Source organism: Cervus canadensis, chromosome 3 (genome assembly GCF_019320065.1).
Source record: "Cervus canadensis isolate Bull #8, Minnesota chromosome 3, ASM1932006v1, whole genome shotgun sequence".
NCBI classification, from domain to species: domain Eukaryota; kingdom Metazoa; phylum Chordata; class Mammalia; order Artiodactyla; family Cervidae; genus Cervus; species Cervus canadensis.
The window spans coordinates 89,442,705-89,461,254 of record NC_057388.1 but is presented as its reverse complement, the minus strand read 5'-3'; the positions used below and the strand labels follow the sequence as shown (position 1 = coordinate 89,461,254).

Below are 18,550 nucleotides of genomic sequence, written 5' to 3'. Positions count from 1 at the left end.
GCATTGATGATTTAAGTGTTTTGCCACTGCATGCCAAGGACCACTAGGGTCCTCTTTACCACTGGAGACAGAGTCAGCAATGCCTTTTATCAAATCAGTAAGAATTTTATTTAAATTTAATCATAGAGTGTATATATAGTCTCTTATGACTTTTCTGTCTTGTTTCTTTTACTTATGGCTTTTGAGATTGATCCAAGTTCTTTTGTGTATCAGTGGTTTATTAATTTTTATTGCTTAGTAGTATTCCATTGTATGGAGGTAGGTAATTTTAATTTATTTATCCATTAACAAGTTAATGGATATTTGGCTTATTTCTAGTGTATAAATATAAACAAAGCTGGTAAAACTACTCAATACAAGTCTTTGTGTGGACCTATTAATATATTTTCATTTTCTTTGGTTAATATCTAGAAGTGGCGTTCTTGGGTTTGCATTTCCTGAATGATGAATATATTAATCATGTATTAAGTAAACATATGCTGATTTGCCACCTGTTTATTTTCTTTAGTAAGAAGAAGATAAGCATCTTCTGTTTACATCTTTTTACCTGTTTTTTTTTTTTTTAATCAGGTTGTTTATCTTCTGCTCACCTCATCTCTCAACTCACCTATTGTGTTGTAGGTGCTCTTTGTATTTTCTGAATACAAGACCTTCATCAGATAGTTCAGTTCAATTCAGTTGCTCAGTCGTGTCTGACTCTGCGACCCCATGAATCGCATCATGCCAGGCCTCCCTGTCCATCACCAACTCCCGGAGTTTACTCAAACTCATGTCCATCAAGTTGGTGATGCCATCTAGCCATCTCATCTGTCATCCCCTTCTCTTCCTGCCCCCAACCCCTCCCAGCATCAGGGTCTTTTCCAATGAGTCAACTCTTCGCATGAGGTGGCCAAAGTATTGGAGTTTCAGCTTCAGCATCAGTCCTTCCAATGAACACCGAAGACTGATCTCCTTTAGGATGGACTAGTTGGATCTCCTTGCCGTCCTATGGACTCTCAAGAGTCTTTTTGTAAATATTTCCTCCCAGCCTGTGGTTTGAGTTCTCATTTACTCATTACCGCATTTTTTAAAAGCACACTTTACAAATAGTAAAATCCACCCTTTTTAGGGTATAGTTTTATGAGTTTTGACAAATTCATACAGTAGTATTAATCAAGATTTAGAACATTTCCATCACTCCAAAAGGTTCTCTATTATATGATTTTTTCCTCCCATCCTCAGGCGCAGGAAACCAGTAATCTCTTTTCTTACCTTATAGTTTTGCTTTCCAGGAAGTCATAAGAATGATATCATACTTTCACTTATCATACTTCATCATATGTATGAAGCTTTTTGAGTCTCCTTTTCAGGCACTTAGCATAACTCATTTAAGATTTGTGCATGTTTTTGTTTGTTGATTCCTTTTTATTTCATTGTAGATATTTGTTGTATAGATGTACCTCGGTTTGTTTATTTGTTCACCAGCTATAGAATATTTGGTTTGTCACCATTTTTTCATGGCTGTGAATAACGTTGCTGTAAACATTCATGTATAAGTTTTTAAACATAGTTTTTATTTCTCTTGGGTAAATACCTAGGAGTGGAATTACTGGGTCATATGGTAGGTGTAGAGGCTTCCCTGGTGGCTCAGATAGTGAAGAATCGACCTGCAATGCAGGAGACGGGTGTTTGATCCCTGGGTGGGGAAGATCCCCTGGAAAAAGGGAGTGGTTGGCTCCTCACTCCAGTATTCTTGCCCAGAAAATCACATAGACAGAGGAGCCTGGCAGGCTACAGTCCATGGGGTCACAAAGAGTTGGACACGACTGAGCGACTTCACTTTCACTTTCATATATCTTCTATGATGAAGGTTCTGATCATATCTTTTGCCCATTTTTAATAATTTGGTTGTATATTTTCTTTCTACTGAATTTTGAAAGGTCTTTCTGTATTCTGGACACAAGTCCTTTATCAGATGTTTTCCAAATATTTTCTCCCAGCCTATATCTTATTTTTCATTTTCTTAGTCTTTAAAAGAACAGAAGTTTTTAATTTTGGTGAAGTCCAGTTTATCAGGTTTTTCTTCTTCCTGTTACGGATTGTGCTTTTGATGTGTACTGTAGAAATCTTTGTCTAACCCAAAGTCACAGAGGTTTTCTGCTATGCTTTTTTCTTAGGTATTTTGTAGTTTTTGTGTCTTAAAATTGCTGTTTGATCATTTTGAGTTAATTTTTGCACATTATATGAAGTGAGGGTTGAATTTCTTTTCATCTTTCTCTTCCTTCACCCCTTCCTCCGTTTCCTCCCCCTCTTTTTTTCTCAACAAATTCTACTGGAATAATTGCTTATCAATATGGAGGGAGAAGGATAAGGAATAATAATAATGATTGTGTTACATTGGCACTTTGCTTTTTTTTTTTTTTCTATATGTTTATTCTTATTCCAGAATCACACTATTACTGTAGCTTAAAAAAATTATTTATTTATTTATTTTTGGCTGCACTGGGTCTTTATTGCTTTGTGCAAACTTTCTCTAGTTGTGGCAGGCAGGGGCTACTCTTTGTTGTGGTGCACGGGCTTCTTATTGTGGTGGCTTCCTCTTGTGGAATACAGCTCTAGGACATGCAGGCTTCAGTAGTTGTGGCATATAGGCTTAGTAGTTGTGGCTCATGGACCCTAGAGTGCACAGGCTTCAGTAGTTGTAGCATGTGGGCTCAGTAGTTGTGGCTCTCAGGCATGGGCTTCAGTAGTTGTGGCTCACGAGCTTAGTTTCTCCTAGGCATATGGAATCTTCCTGGACCAGGGCTCAAACCTATGTGCCCTGCTTTGGCAGGCAGATTCTTATCCACTGAGCCACCAGTGAAGTCCTACTGTAGCTTTATAGTATGTTTTAAATTAGGTAGTACATGTTTTCCTATTTTATTATTTTTTTCTTTTTCAAATTTTTTTAACTTAAATTCTTTTAAATTTATTTTTAATTGGAAGAAAATTGCTTTATGATGTTGTGATGGTTTCTGCCATACAACAATGCAGATCAGCTATAATTTATGTATATATCACCTCTCTCTTGAGCCTCCCTCCCCTCCTCCCATCTTACCCCTCTAGATCATCACAGAATGCCTGGCTGGACTCTGTGTTATAGAGTAACTTCTTACCAGCTATCTATTTTACACATGGTAATGTATATATGTCTATGCTACTTTCTCCATTCGTCCCACTTTCCTCTTCCCCCACTGTGTCCACAAGCTGCTTCCCTACATCCATGTCTCCATTCCTTCCCTGCAAATAGGTTCATCGATACCATTTTTCTATATTCCATCTATATGCATTAATATATGATATTTGTTTTTCTCTTTCTGACTTACTTCACTCTGTATAAACAGGCTCTGGGTTCATTCATTTCACTCGAACTTACTCAAATTCATTCTTTTTTATGACTGAGTAGTATTCTATTGGGGTGTGTGGGTGTGTGTGTGTACCACATCTTCCTTATCCATTCATCTGTTGATGGCCGTCTAGGTTGCTTCCATATCCTAGCTGTTGTAAATAGTGCTGCTGTGAACATTGGGATACATGTGTTTTTCAGTTATGGTTTTCTCAGGGTGTATGTCCAGTAGTGGGATTGCTGGGTCATATGATAGTTCTATTTTTAGTTTTTAAAGGAATCTCTTTACTGTTCTCCATAGTGGCTATATCAGTTTACATTCCCACCAACAGTGCAAGAAGGTTCCCTTTATCCACAACCTTTTCAGCATTTTGGGGCTTCCCTCGTGGCTCAGAGAGTGAAGCATCTGCCTGCAATGCTGGAGACCCGGTTTGATCCCTGGTGCAGGAAGATCCCCTGGAGAATGAAATGGCAACCCACTCCAGTATTCTTGCCTGGAGAATCCCATGGACGGAGGAGCCTGGTAGGCTACAGTCCATGGGGTTGCAAAGAGTCGGACACGACTTCACTTTCACTTTTTCCAGCATTTATTGTTTGTAGGTTTTTTGATGATGGCCATTCTGATTGGTAAGAGGTGATACCTCATTGTAGTTTTGATATGCATTTCTCTAATAATTAATGCTGTTGAGCAGCTTTTCATGTGCCTCTTGGCCATCTGTCAGTTTCTTTTAAAGAATTGTTTTGGCTCTTGTAAGTTCTTTGCATTCCTATATTCATTTTAGAATCAACTTTGTGTATGTATGTGAAAGTCGCTCAGTCATGTCCAACTGTTAGTGACCCCATGGATGGTAGCCTGCCAGCCTCCTCTGTCCATGCAATTTTCCAGGTGCGAATACTGGAGTGGGTAGCCATTTCTTTCTCCAGGGGATCTTCCTGACTCAGGGGTTGAATCTGGGTCTCCTGCATTGCAGCAGACTCTACCGTCTGAGCCACCAGAATCAGCTTATTGACTTCTATTTAAAAAAAAAAAAAAAGGCCTGCTAGAATGTTGATGGTGATTGCATTGACTCTAATGATCACTTTGCTAAACTATTTCAATAAAATTTTACAAAAAGATCAGTTTGAGGAGAATTCACGTTACATTATTGAGTTTTCTATTCCACAGCCGTGGTATATATTTCCCTTTATACAAGTCTCTAATTTCTGTCAGCAGTATTATAGCTTTCAGCACAAAAGTCTTAAACATGTTTTGTGAAATTTATCCCTGAAGTAGTTAATATTTTTATACTATTGCATTTGTATTGTTTTAGGTACTCTATAGAAATTAAATAGATTTTTGTATATTGATCTGTTTCCTGTGATTTTGTTAAATTTATTCCTTCTAGCAGTATTTTTGGAGATTCCTTAGGATTTACTTTTTTCAGTCTGAATGATTTTTACTTGTTTATCTTACCTTAATATCTTGCACTGTGATACAGCGTGAAATGGAAGTTGTGGTGGAGGATATACTCGTTTTGTTCCTGATCTTAGAGGGAAAGTATTTAATCTTCCACATTAAATGTGATGCTAGTTCTAAGTTTTTCATGTGTGTGTGTACTTAGTTGCTTAGTCTTGTCTGACTCTTTGTGACCCCATGGACTGTAACTTGCCAGGCTCCTCTGTCCATGGAATTTTTCAAGAGAGAATACTGGAGCAGGTTTTCATTTCCTACTCCAAGAGACCTTCCCAAACCAGGGAATCAAACCCACATCTCCTGCATCTCCTGCTTTGGTAGGCAGATTCTTTACCACTGTACCACCTGGGGAGCCCCTAAGTTTTTCATAGGTGACCTTTATCAGGTTGAGGAAGTCATTGTCTCTTCTTTGTTTGCTAGGAGGGTTTTTTTTTTTTTTTTGTAGATGAGTGTTGAATTTTGTCAAATGTTTTTTCCGTATCTATTGAATTATCATGGTCTTTCTCTTTTAGTTTGTTAATATGGTAAGATGCATTTACTTGTTTTCCTGGAAAATATAATATCTTTATTTTCTGTTAAAATTCAAAATTTGGTATTAATTTTGAGTATGTGGTCGTGAAATAATATTTATCTGTAATTTTTTCTTATGTTTTTGTTTGGATTTTGTATTTGGGTGATGCTGGCATCATAAAATGAATTGATAAGTGTTACTTCCTCTTCTCTCTTGTAGAGTTTTGTAGAATCATTATTATTCTTATATATATATATATTTATTTGTTTTATTTTTGGTTGCACTGGGTCTTCATTGCTGTGCTCAGGCTTTCTCTAGTTGTGGTAAGTGGGGGTTACTCCTCGTTGCAGTGCACAGGCTTCTCACTGCAGTAGCTTCTCTTGTTGCAGAGCACAGGCTCGAGGTGAAGACGCTTCAGTAGTTGCAGCACTCGGGTTCAGTAGTTGTGGCTTACAGACTTAGTTGCCCCAAGGCATGTGGGTTCAGTCTCTGGTCTGGGAAGATTCCACATGCCTTGGGGCAACTAAGTCTGTAAGCCACAGCTGCTGAACTAAACACTGGCTGGACCACCAGGGAAGTCCTGTAGAATCATTATTAATTTTTCCTGAAATGTTTGTTGGAATTCAGTATTGAAAGCATCTGCACTGTGGTAAGGTTTTTGATGATAATTTTAAAAGGAAACAGATGGTATTATTCAGATTATTTGTCTTCTTGAGTGATCTCTGGTAGTTTGTGTCTTTCAAGGAATTTCTCCATTTTGTTTACATTGTTGAACTTCATTGGCTAAAACTATTCTTAATATTTTCTTGTTCTTTTAAGGGTTTGTAGAATCTGTTGATACTTCTTTTTTCACTTTGATATTATAATAGGTCAAGCAGAACAAACAAAGTATATAATAAGATGGTAGATATAGACCCAAATATATCATTATTGCTTTAAATGTAAATGAATAACACAAAGAACATTTACAGAAATTGACTGTACACTGAGCCATAAAATAAGACAAAACAAATTCCAAATGAATGAAGTTATGTATCTTGTGTTCTCATTACCTTGGGTTAATGTTGGTAATCAATAATAAAAGAGTAACTGGATAGGTCTTCCCTGGTGGTCCAATGGTTAAGAATCTACCTACCAATGCAGGGGACATGGGTTCGATCCCTGGGTCCAAGAAGTTCCTACATGCTGTGAGGCAACTAAGCCCACTTGCCACAACTACTGAAGCCTGCTATGCCTTAGAACCCCTGCTCCACAACAAGAGGAACCACCAAAATGAGAAGGTGGTGCACTGCAACTGGAGAGTAGTCCCTGCTGCCTATACCTAGAGAAAGCCCATGTGCAGCAGTGAAGACCCAGAGCAGCCAAATAAATAAATGTTTTTTAAAAGAGTAACTAGATGATTTACCATATGTTTTTGATATTAATAACACATTTCTGGGAATCATCTGGTGGTTCCATGGTTAGTACTCTGCATTTTCATGGCTGAGGTTGCAAGTTTAATCCCTGGTTGGGGAACTAAGATCCTGCAAGCCTCAAGACTTAAAAAAAAAAAAGCACATGTCTCTTCTGTTTCTAGATTTTCCCTGCTACCAAAGATATCTAAAAAATATATACATATATCTCCCACACAGTGGTTTTCAAGATATTAGATTAACAAAAATTCCAGGATTATGATATGAAGAAAAACCAATGCTTGTACTAGTTCGTTTCCTTGGGGAAGATTACAGGTCTCAGATTGTTACAGGGGTTGTTAGTTGTTCAGCAGCTCAGTCATCTCTAACTTTGTAATCCCATGGACTTCAGCATGCCAGGCTTCCTGTGTTTCACTATCTTCCAGAGTTTGTTCAAACTCATGTCCATTGAGTTGGTGATGCCATCCAACCATATCATCCTCTGTCATCCCCTTCTGCTCCTGTCCTAAATCTTACATAGCATCAGGGTCTTTTCCAATGAGTCGGCTCTTTGCATCATGTGGCCTAAGTATTGAAGCTTCAGCTTCAGCATCAGTCCTTCCAATGAAATTTTAGGGTTGATTTCCTTTAGGATTGACGGGTTTGATTTCCATGCTATCAAAGAGGCTCTGAAGAGTCTTCTCTGGTACCACAGTTTGGAAGCATCAATTCTTTGGTGCTCAGCCTTCTTTATGGTCCTACTCTCACATGCATACATGACTACTGGAAAAACGATAGCTTTGAATATATGGAACTTTTTCGGCAGAGTGAGGTCTCTGCTTTTTAATACACTAAGTTTATCATAGCTTTTCTTTCAAAGAACAAGTATCTTTTAATTTTGTGGCTGCAGTAACTTTCCACAGTGATTCTGGAGAGCAAGAAAATAAAATCTGCCACAGTTTTCCCATCTATTTGCCATGAAGTGATGGAACCAGATGCCATTATCTTAGGTTTTCGAATGTTGACTTTTAAGCCAGCTTTTTCACTTTCCTCTTTCACCCTCATCAAGAGGCTCGTTAGTTCCTCTTTGCTTTCCACAGTTAGAATGTATCATCTGCATATCCAAAGTTGTTGATATTTTTCCCAGCAGTCTTGATTCCAGCTTAAGATTCATCCAGCACAGCATTTCGTATGATGTACTCTGCAGAATACACAGAAAAACTATACAAAAAAGATGTTAATGACCCAGATAACCACGATGGTGTGATCACTCACCTAGAGCCAGACGTCTTAGAGTGCGCAGTCAACTGGGCCTTAGGAAGCATCACTGTGAACAAAGCTAGTGGAGGTGATGGAATTCCAGCTTAGTTATTTCAAATCCTAAAAGATGATGCTGTGAAAGTGCTGCACTCAATATGCCAGCAAATATGGAAAACTCAGCAGTAGCCACAGGGCTGGAAAAGATCAGTTTTCATTCCAATCCCAAAGAAGGGCAATGCCAAAGAATGTTCAAACTACCACACAATTGCACTCATCTCACATGCTAGTAAAGTAATGCTCAAAATTCTCCAAGCCAGGCTTCAATAGTACATGAACCATGAACTTCCAGATGTTCAAGCTGGATTTAGAAAAGGCAGAGGGACCAGAGATCAAATTGCCAACATCTGTTGGATCATAGAAAAAGCAAGAGAATTCCAGAAAAACATCTACTTCCGCTTCATTGACTATGCTAAAGCCCTTGACTGTGTGGGTCACAACAGACTGGAAAATTCTGAAAGAGATGGGAATCCCAGACCACCTGACCTGCCTCCTGAGAAACCTGTATGCAGGTCAAGAAGCAACAGTTAGAACTAGACATGGAACGATGGACTGGTTCCAAATTGGGAAAAGAGTACATCAAGGTTGTATATTGTCACCCTGCTTATTTAACTTATATTCAGAGTATATCATGCGAAATGCCGGGTTGAATGAAGCACAAGCTGTAATCAAGATTGCTGGTTAAGAAATATTAATTACCTCAGATATGCAGATGACACCACCCTTATGGCAGAAAACGAAGAGGAACTAGGAAACTGTTGATGAAGGTGAAAGAGGAGAGTGAAAAACCTGGCTTAAAAGTAAACATTCAAAAAACAAAGATCATAGCATCTAGTTCCATCAGTTCAGTTCAGTTGCTCAGTTGTGACTGACTCTTTGAGACCCCATGGACTGCAGCATGCCAGGCCTCCCTGTCCATCACCAACTCCCGGAGTTTACTCAAACTCATGCCCATTGAGTCGGTGATGCCATCCAGCCATCTCATCCTCTGTCATCCCCTTCTCCTCCTGCCTTCAATCTTTCCCAGCATCACGGTCTTTTCAAACAAGTCAGCTCTTTGCGTCAGGTGGCCAAAGTATTGGAGTTTCAGCTTCAACATCAGTCCTTCCAATGAATATTCAGGACTGATTTCCTTTAGGATGGACTGGTTGGGTCTCCTTGCAGTCCAAGGGACTCTCAAGAGTCTTCTCCAACCCCACAGTTCAAGAACATCAATTCTTTGGTGTTCAGCTTTCTTTGTAGTCCAACTCTCACATCCACACATGACTACTGGAAAAACCATAGCCTTGACTAGATGGACCTTTGTTGGCAAAGTAATGTCTCTGCTTTTTAATATGCCATCTAGGTTGGTCATAACTTTTCTTCCAAGAAGTAAGCGTCTTTTAATTTCATGGCTGCAGTCACCATCTACAGTGATTTTGGAGCCCAAAAAAATAAAGCCTGCCACTGTTTCCAGTGTTTCTCCTGTTTGCCGTGAAGTGATGAGACTGGATGCCATGATCTTTTGTTTTCTGATTGTTGAGCTTTAAGCCAACTTTTTCACTCTCCTCTTTCACCTTCATCAAGAGGCTATTTAGTTTGTCTTCCCTTTCTGCCGTAAGGGCGGTGTCATCTGCATATCTAAGGTTACTGATATTTCTCCCAGCAGTCTTGATTCCAGCTTGTGCTTCATTCAGCTGAGCATTTCTCATGATGTGCTCTGAATATAAGTTAAACAAGTAGGGTGACAGTAGACAGCCTTGACACACTCCTTTTCCTATTTGGAATCAGACTGTTGTTCCATGTGCAGTTCTAGCTGTTGCTTCCAAACCTGCATACAGATTTCTCAGGAGGCAGGTCAGGAGGTCTGGTATTCCCATCTCTTTCAGAATTTTCCACAGTTCATTGTGGTCCACACAGTCAAAGGCTTTGGCATAGTCAATAAAACAGAAATAGATGTTTTTTCTGGAACTCTTGATGATCCAGCAGATGTTGGCAATTTGATCTCTGGTCCCTCTGCCTTTTCTAAAACCAGGTTGAACATCTGGACGTTCACAGTTCACATATTGTTGAAGCATGGCTTGGAGGATTTAGAGCATTACTTTACTAGCGTGTGAGGTGAGTGCAATTGTGTGGTAGTTCGAGCATTCTTTGGCATTGCCTTTCTTTGGGATTAGAATGAAAGCTGACATTTTCCAGTCCTGTGGCCACTGCTGAGTTTTCCAAACTTGCTGGCATATTAAGTGCAGCACTTTCACAGCATCATCTTTCAGGATTTGAAATAGCTCAACTGGAATTCCATCACCTCCACTAGCTTTGTTCGTAGTGACGCTTCCTAAGGCCCACTTGACTTCACATTCCAGGATGTCTGGCTCTAGGTGAGTGATCACACCATCATGATTATCTGGGTCGTGAAGATTTTTTTTGTACAGTTCTCCTGTGTATTCTTGCCACCTCTTCTTAATTTCTTCTGTTTCTGTTAGGTCCATACCATTTCTGTCCTTTATTGAGCCCATTTTTGCATGAAACGTTCCCTTAGTATTTCTTAATTTTCTTGAAGAGATCTCTAGTCTTTCCCATTCTATTGTTTTCCTCTATTTCTTTGCATTGATCACTGAGGAAGGCTTTCTTATCTCTCCTTGCTATTCTTTGGGACTGTGGATTCAAATAGGTGTATCTTTCCTTTTCTCCTTTGCTTTTTGCTTCTCTTCTTTTCACAGCTATTTGTAAGACCTCCTCAGATAGCCATTTTTCTTTTTTGCATTTCTTCTTCTTGGGGATGGTCTTGCTCCCTGTCTGCTGTGTAATATCACAAACCTCTGTCCATAGTTCATCAGGCACTCTGTCTATCAGATCTAGTCCCTTAAATCTATTTCTTGCCTCTACTGTATAATCGTTAGGGAGTTGATTTAGGTCATACATAAATGGTCTAGTAGTTTTCCCTACTTTCTTCAATTTAAGTCTGTATTTGGCAATAAGGAGTTCATGATCTGAGGCACAGTCAGCTCCCAGGTCTTGTTTTTGCTGACTGTATAGAGCTTCTCCATCTTTGGCTGCAAAGAATATAATCAGTCTGATTTTGGTATTGATCATCTGGTGATGTCCAGGTGTAGAGTGTTTTCTTGTGTTGTTGGAAGATGGTGTCTGCTCTAACCAATGTGTTCTCTTGGCAAGACTGTTAGCCTTTGCTTCATTCTATACTCCAAGGCCAAATTTACCTATTACTCCAGGTGTTTCTTGACTTCCTACTTTTGCATTCCAGTCCCCTATGATGAAAAGGACATCTTTTTTGGGTGTTAGTTCTAGAAGGTCTTGTAGGTCTTCATAGAACCATTCAGCTTCAGCTTCTTCAGCATTACTGGTTGGGACATAGACTTGGATTACTGTGATATTGAATGGTTTGCTTGGAAATGAACAGAGATCATTCTGTCATTTTTGAGATTGCATCCAAATACTGCATTTCGGATCTCTTGTTGACTATAATGGCTACTCCATTTCTTCTAAGGGATTCTTGCCCACAGTAGTAGATATAATGGTCATCTGAGTTAAATTCACCCATTCCAGTCCATTTTAGTTCGCTGATTCCTAAAATGTTGACGTTCACTCTTGTCATCCCTTGTTTGACCACTTCCAATTTGCCTTGATTCATGGACCTAACATTCCAGGTTCCTATGCAGTATTGCTCTTTATAGCATTGGACCTTGCTTCCATCACCAGTCACATCCACAGCTGGATTTTGTTTTTGCTTTGGCTCCGTCTCTTCATGGTTTCTGGAGTTATTTCTCCACTGATTTTTTCAGTAGCATATTGGGCACCTACCGACCTGAGGAGTTCATCTTTCATTGTCCTATCTTTTGGTCTTTTCATACTGTTCATGGGGTTCTTAGGGCAGGAATACTATAGTGGTTTGCCATTCCCTTCTCCAGTGGACCACATTTTGTCAGACCTCTCCACCATAACCCGCCCGTCTTGGGTGGCCCCACACAGCATGGCTCATAGTTTCATTGAGTTAGACAAGGCTGTGGTCCATGGGATTAGATTAGTTAGTTTTCTGTGATTATGGTTTTCAGTCTGTCTGCCCTCTAACGGAGAAGGATAGTGGCTTATGGAAGCTTCCTGATGGGAGAGACTGACTGAGGGGGAAACTGGGTCTTGTTCTGATGGGCAGAGCCGTGCTCAGTAAATCTTTAATCCAACTTTCTGTTTATGGGTGGAGCTGTTTCCTCCCTGCTCTTTACCTGGGGCCAAACTATGGTGGAGGTAATGAAGATAATGATGACCTCCCTTAAAAGATCCCAGACATGTACTGCTACAGTCAGTGCCTCCAACCCTGCAGCAGGCCACTAGGGACCCACGCCTCTGCCAGAGACTCCCGGACACCCACAGGCAAGTCTGGACAATCTCCTGTGGGGTCACTGCTCTTTTCTCCTGGGTCCTGGTACACAAGGTTCTGTTGTGCCCTCCAAGAGTCTATTTTCCAGTCCTGTGTAAGTTCTGGCAGCTCTATGGTGGGGTTAATGGCAACCTCCTCCAAGAGGGCTTATGTTATACCGAAGTCTGTTGCATCCAGAGCCCCTGTCCCTGGCAGACCACTGATGACCCGTACCCCCACAGGAGACGCTCAAACACAGTTCTGTCTCAGTGTTTGTGGGGTCCCTGGGCCCTGGTGCGCACAAGATTTGTTTGAGCCTTATTAGCATCTCTGGTGGGAATGGGGTTTGATTCTAAATGCGAATTCGCCCCTCCTACCGTCTTGCTGTACCTTCTCCTTTGCCCTTGGACATGGGGTATCTCACAGCCGCTCCAGTGCCTACCATCTTACTGGGGTTTCTCTGACCTTGGATGTGGGGTATCTCCACACTGCTGGTCCAGCAACGCGCAGCTGCTGCTCCTGACTTTGGTCCTAGGGTATCTTCTCACATTTGCTGCTCCTGACCTTGGACGTGGGGTATCTCCTCTCAGCAAGTCCCCGCTCCAGAGCCACGCAGCCGCTGTTCCAGCGCCAAGCAGCTGCATGGTAAAAGCTATGGTTTTTCCAGTAGTCATGTACAGATGTGAGAGCTGGACCATAAAGAAGGCTGAACGCCAGTGTATTGATGCTTTGGAACTGTGGTGTTGGAGAAGACTCTTGAGAGTCCCTTGGACTGCAAGGAGATCCGATCAGTCCTGGGTGTTCATTGGAAGAACTGATACTGAAGCTGAAACTCCAGTACTTTGGCCACCTGATGGGAAGAGCCAACTCATTAGAAAAGGCCCTGATGCTGAGAAAGATTGAAGGCAGAAAGAGAAGGGGATGATGACAGAGGACAGGATGGTTGGATGGCATCACTGACTCAATGGACATAAGATTGAGCAAGCTCTGAAGATGGTGAGGGATAGGGAAACCAGGTGTGCTGCAGTTCATGGGGTTGCAAAGATCGGACATGACTGAGCAACTGAACAACAACAACAGCTCTGCGTATAAGTTAAATAAGCAGGGTGACAATATACAGCCTCGACATATTCATTTCCCAATTTGGAACCAGTCAGTTGTTCCATGTCTGGTTCTAACTGTTGCTTCTTGATCCGCATACAGGTTTCTCAGGAGACTAAGGTTGTCTGGTATTCCCATCTCTTTAAGAATTTCCCACGGTTTGCAGTGATCCACATAGTCAAAGGCTTTAACGTAGTCAGTGAAGCAGAAGTAGATGTTTTTCTGGAATTCTTTTGTTTTTTTCTATGATCCAGTGGATGTTAGCAATTAGATCTGTGGTTCCTCTGTGTTTTCTAAATCCAGCTTGTACATCTGGAAGTTCTCAGTTCACATACTTTTCAAAGCTAGATTGGAGGATTTTTGACCATTACATGCTAGCCTGTGAAATAAGCGCAATTGTGTAGTAGTTTGAACATTCTTTGGCATTGCCCTTGTTTGGTATTGGAATGAAACCTACCTTTTCCAGTCCTGTGGCCATTGTTGAATTTTCCATATTTGCTGTCATATTGTGTGAAACACTTTAGCAGCAGCATCTTTTAAAATTTGAAATAGCTAAGCTGGAATTCTGTCACCTCTACTAGCTTAGTTCATAGTAGCACTTTTAAGGCCCACTTGACTTTACAATCCAGAATATCTGGCTCTAGGTGAGTGACCACACCATCGTGGTTATCCAGGTCATTAAGTCCTTTTTTGTATAGTTCTTCCGTGTGTTCTTACCAACTCTTCTTAATCTCTTTTGCTTTTGTTAGGTCCTTGCCGTTTTTGTCTTTTATTGTGCCCATCTTTGCATGAAATGTTCCTTGGTATCTCCAGTTTTCTTGAAGTGATGTCTAGTTTTCCCCATTCTGTTGTTTTTCTTCTATTTCTTTGCACTGTTCACTTAAGAAGGTGCTCTTATCTCTCCTTGTTATTCTCTGAAACTCTACATTCAGTTGTGTATATCTTTCCCTGTCTCCTTTGCCTTTCACTTCTCTTTTCTTGGCTATTTATCATATAATTGGACTCAAACAGCATGTAGCATTTTCATATTGGTTTCTTTTACTTAGTAATATGTATTTAAGTTTCCTTTTTGTTTTTTCATGGCTTGCTAGCTCATTTTCTTTTAGCACTGAATCACTTTCTGTTGTTTGGATGTCCCATAGTTTATCCATTCACCTACTAAAGGACATCTTGATTACTTCCAATTTTGGCCATTATGAATAAAGCTTGTATAAAGTCAGGTTTCTGTGTGGACATAAGTTTTCAACTCCTGTGAATAAATGTCAAAGTGAGCAATTGCTGGATTACATGTTACATGTATGTTTGTTTTTGTAAGAAACTGTCAAACTGTCTTCCAAAGAGGCTGTATGATTTTTATTCACCAACAATGAATGAGAAATCCTGTGACTTCCCATCCTTGTCAGCATTTGGTGGTGTTAGTGTTCCTGATTTTGACCATTCTGTCAGTAGTGTAGTCATACCTTGTTTTATTAATAATTTAACTTTCCCTGTTGAATATAACATGCAGCATCTTTTCATATACTTGTTTGCCGTCTGTTTTATCTTCTTTTTTTTAATTTTATTTTATTTATTTATTTATTTTTGTTTTATCTTCTTAAGTGTAGTTATCTGCTAAAGTCTTTGGCCCACTTTAATATGATGTTTTCTTATTTTGACTCTGAAGAGGATTTTTTGGGTGTATTTTGGATAATCTTTTCTCAGTTATGTGTTCTGTAAATATTTTTCCCAGTCTATGTTATCTTCTCATCCTCTTGACGCTGTCTTTTGCAGAGCAGAAGTATTTAATTGTATTAAAGGCTGACCTATCAATTATTTCTTTCATGGATCTTGCCTTTGGGGTTGTATCTAAAAAACCATCACCATACTAAATAAACATCATCTAGGTTTCCTTCTCTGTATTCTACTAGGAACTTTATTGTTCTGCATTTTACATTTAGGTTTGTGATTGAGTTTGAGGTAATTTTGTGAAGAGAGTGTAAAGTTTGCATCTAGATTCAACTTCTTGGTTTGTGGATATCCATTTCTGGCACCATTTGTTGAAGAGACTATTTTCACTCCATTGTGTTGCCTTTGCTGCTTTGTCAAAGATCAGCTGACTGTATTTATGTGAGTATATTTCTTGGTTGTCTTTTCTGTTGCATTGATGTATTTGTCCATTCTTTCACCAATACCACACTGTCTGGTTACTGTTTACCACTTTTTTTTTAACTTTTCACTCCTTGCTGAATTTCTGAGTTACTACCTAGAATAGTTTCCCTGTGCCTGAAGAATATACCTTTTATAATCCCATCCTTTGTAGACTGTAGATACTTCTTCCTATGCAAGAGCCTGAGCTTGTACTTTTGTGGCTGTGAGTTACTTATTTTTCCATTTTTGGCACCTGTGAATGTCCCTTCACTTTGCCTTTGGCTTCATATTAAAATCTTTTTGTTCCTATTTTATTCAGCATTTCTGTGTATTTGTTTAGGTCTTATATTTTACTTGTTAAAAACACATCTTTGTCAACACTGTATTATCACTCTTTTTAAATTTTAGACATTTTGGTAGGTGTGAGGTGATATCTGAAATGTGGCTTTAATTTGTATTTCCCAATGACTAACAGTGTTGAGCCTCAATTTTTTGTGCTTTAGCTAATTTTTTCATATCTCTAGTTTTATTCTGCTTCATGGTAGATTTTTATTACAAGGGGGTGTAATTTTCTTTTGCTCTGAAATTTTGATTCTCATTTTTTGCTTTCTTCTCATAGTAGCTTCAGATGTATGTGGTATGCCTCATTCATCCTGCCCATGCTGCCTTTCTCTTTCTGGGGTGATTTTTTTTCTGTGTTTAATCACCATGAAAATCCTCACTCTGTTCTGTCTGTTCCTTCACGGGCTCAGTAGTCTCCAGCAGATCCTTTGTACAGCTTGGACTCGAGCTGGGTCCGAGGTATTTGAGTTTCACTACTCCTAAGAAATTTGAAGTTACTTGATAAAGAAGGAGGCAAGACAGGCGAGAGGAACCACTCCTTCTAGCTTTGAGTATGAATGTTTATAAATAAAACTGGAGATCCAGGTGAGGAGAAAGGGTGGGCAGAACTTCATTATTGTTAGTTTAACACTGATTTTGGATCCAGGTATCCATGTAGAAATCTTGATAATTGAAAATAGAAGTTAGTTATACAACTACAAATGTCTTAAGGAAAAATATGCTAAACTGAGGAAAACACAGAGTCTGCATGTCTCTGTATATATTTTTAAAGAATGAAAAAATATTTTCTAGGGCAAGCCTTTAGCTCTCTGAAAAACCTGTCTCTGGACTCACTGTCAGAGTCACAGTGTAGGTGTTTCTGTATAAAGACCCATATAATTAATTGAATGTTTGTATTTTCATCTAGATGTTTTCTACTCTTAGTGCATCAGTCACTTGTGTTTAGGAAATAGTAGAATTCTGAACATTTTCTCATCTAGGTAGTTCTCTGTCTCTCTCTTTTGTGGCTACACCCTGCGGCATACAGGATCTTAGTTACCTGACTAGGGATTAAACCCAGGCTCCCAGCATTGGGAACGTAGTGTTGTAACCATTGGAATGCCACGGAAGTCCCCTCATCCAGACATTTTTAAAAGGATTTTTTGGGTAGATGATAATCTTTTTAAGAATATTTTGTAAGTATATGTATTTGGGGTCCTCATTTCAAACAGTTTAAAAAACCATTTCCTTATGAATAACCTGTTGCCTTTTATAAATAATTTTTTAGCAAACATTGAGAAGAATGTGCTACCTTACCATCAAAGAAATGGCTAACATCTCTGAGGATGTGATAATTGTTACAAGCAGGTATGTGAATAGTTAAAACCTGGGATGGGATACTTACATATTTAGTGGAGTATTTGTTGTTCTCTTTACGTTTTGACTGTAAGAAGGCCAATACGAATTTAAAAAAGAATATAATGTCAAAGAGCATTCTTTTCTAAAATGTGGTTGTCATCCTGTGAAAACCACCCCTGTCTGATAAAGCAAAAAAAAGAAGTCACGAAGGCTAATGCTAATAGATTGATTACATTTAGAATCATAATATGTCATTAAACAAAACTAAAAAGTAAATGATGCACTGAAATAAAATATTATTTAAAAATTTAAAATTTTATATTATAGTTGCTTTATAAAATAAAATTTAAGTACATCAAAAGACTAATATCTGTAATATATAAAGAACTCATATTTCAAAAGTTATCTCCATGTGATAATTAATAAAATAACTAATACAAAGAATCTAAATATCTTTAGTCATTCTCACTACATTTACAAAAAATGTAAATTAAAAATTCAATAATAAGTTACAGTATTTTTTTGTGCTTTTTAAATTCAAATTATTTAAACTAAAAAAATAAAACCCCCAAAACCCAAGCAGCTCACCTGTTTCACCCCTAGTCCCTGCCTCTGGCATCCACTAAACTGTTCTCTGTATCTATGAACTTGGTTTTATATATGTATATTTATATACTTATTTAAATTCCATGTATAAGAACTATTACATGGTATTTGTCTCTCTCTGTCTGACTTATTTCACTTAACATAAGGCTCTCAGGGTCCATACATATTGTCACAAATGGCAGGATTTTATTTTTTTAATGGCTGAATAATATTCCAGTGCATATATATACCCCAATTTCTTTACTCATTCATCTCTTGATGGATACTTAGCTTGTTTCCATATCTTGGCAATTTTAAGTAATGCTGCAGTGAACATGGGAATGCATATATCTTTTTGAATTAGTGTTATTGTTTTCTTCAGATGAATACCCAGAAATAGAATTGCGATATGGTGGTTCTGTTTTCAGTTTTTTGAGGAATCTCCATACTGTTTTCCATAATGGCTGTACCAGTTTACATGTCCACCAGCAGTGCAGAGGGTTCTCTTTTCTTCATGTCCTCAGCGCTTGCTATTTCTATGTTTTTGTTAATAACCATTCTAACAGGTGTGAAGTGATAATCTTATTGTGGTTTTGATTTACATTTTCCAGATAACTGATGAAGTAGAGCATCTTTTCATGTACTTGTTGGCCGTCTGTATGTCTTCTTT

At 38.9% G+C, this 18,550-nt stretch overlaps 1 protein-coding gene across 2 annotated transcripts in view; it reads left to right on the top strand.

Moving 5' to 3' along the window:
* The window catches only part of COPG2 (COPI coat complex subunit gamma 2), a 136,574-nt gene that overhangs the window by 6,246 nt on the left and 111,778 nt on the right, over positions 1–18,550 (top strand). For both annotated transcript variants that reach the window (XM_043463728.1, XM_043463727.1), the window contains exon 5: positions 17,225–17,304. In XM_043463728.1, coding sequence (XP_043319663.1) covers positions 17,225–17,304 — 80 coding nt within the window. The remainder of the gene's footprint in view (positions 1–17,224; positions 17,305–18,550) is intronic.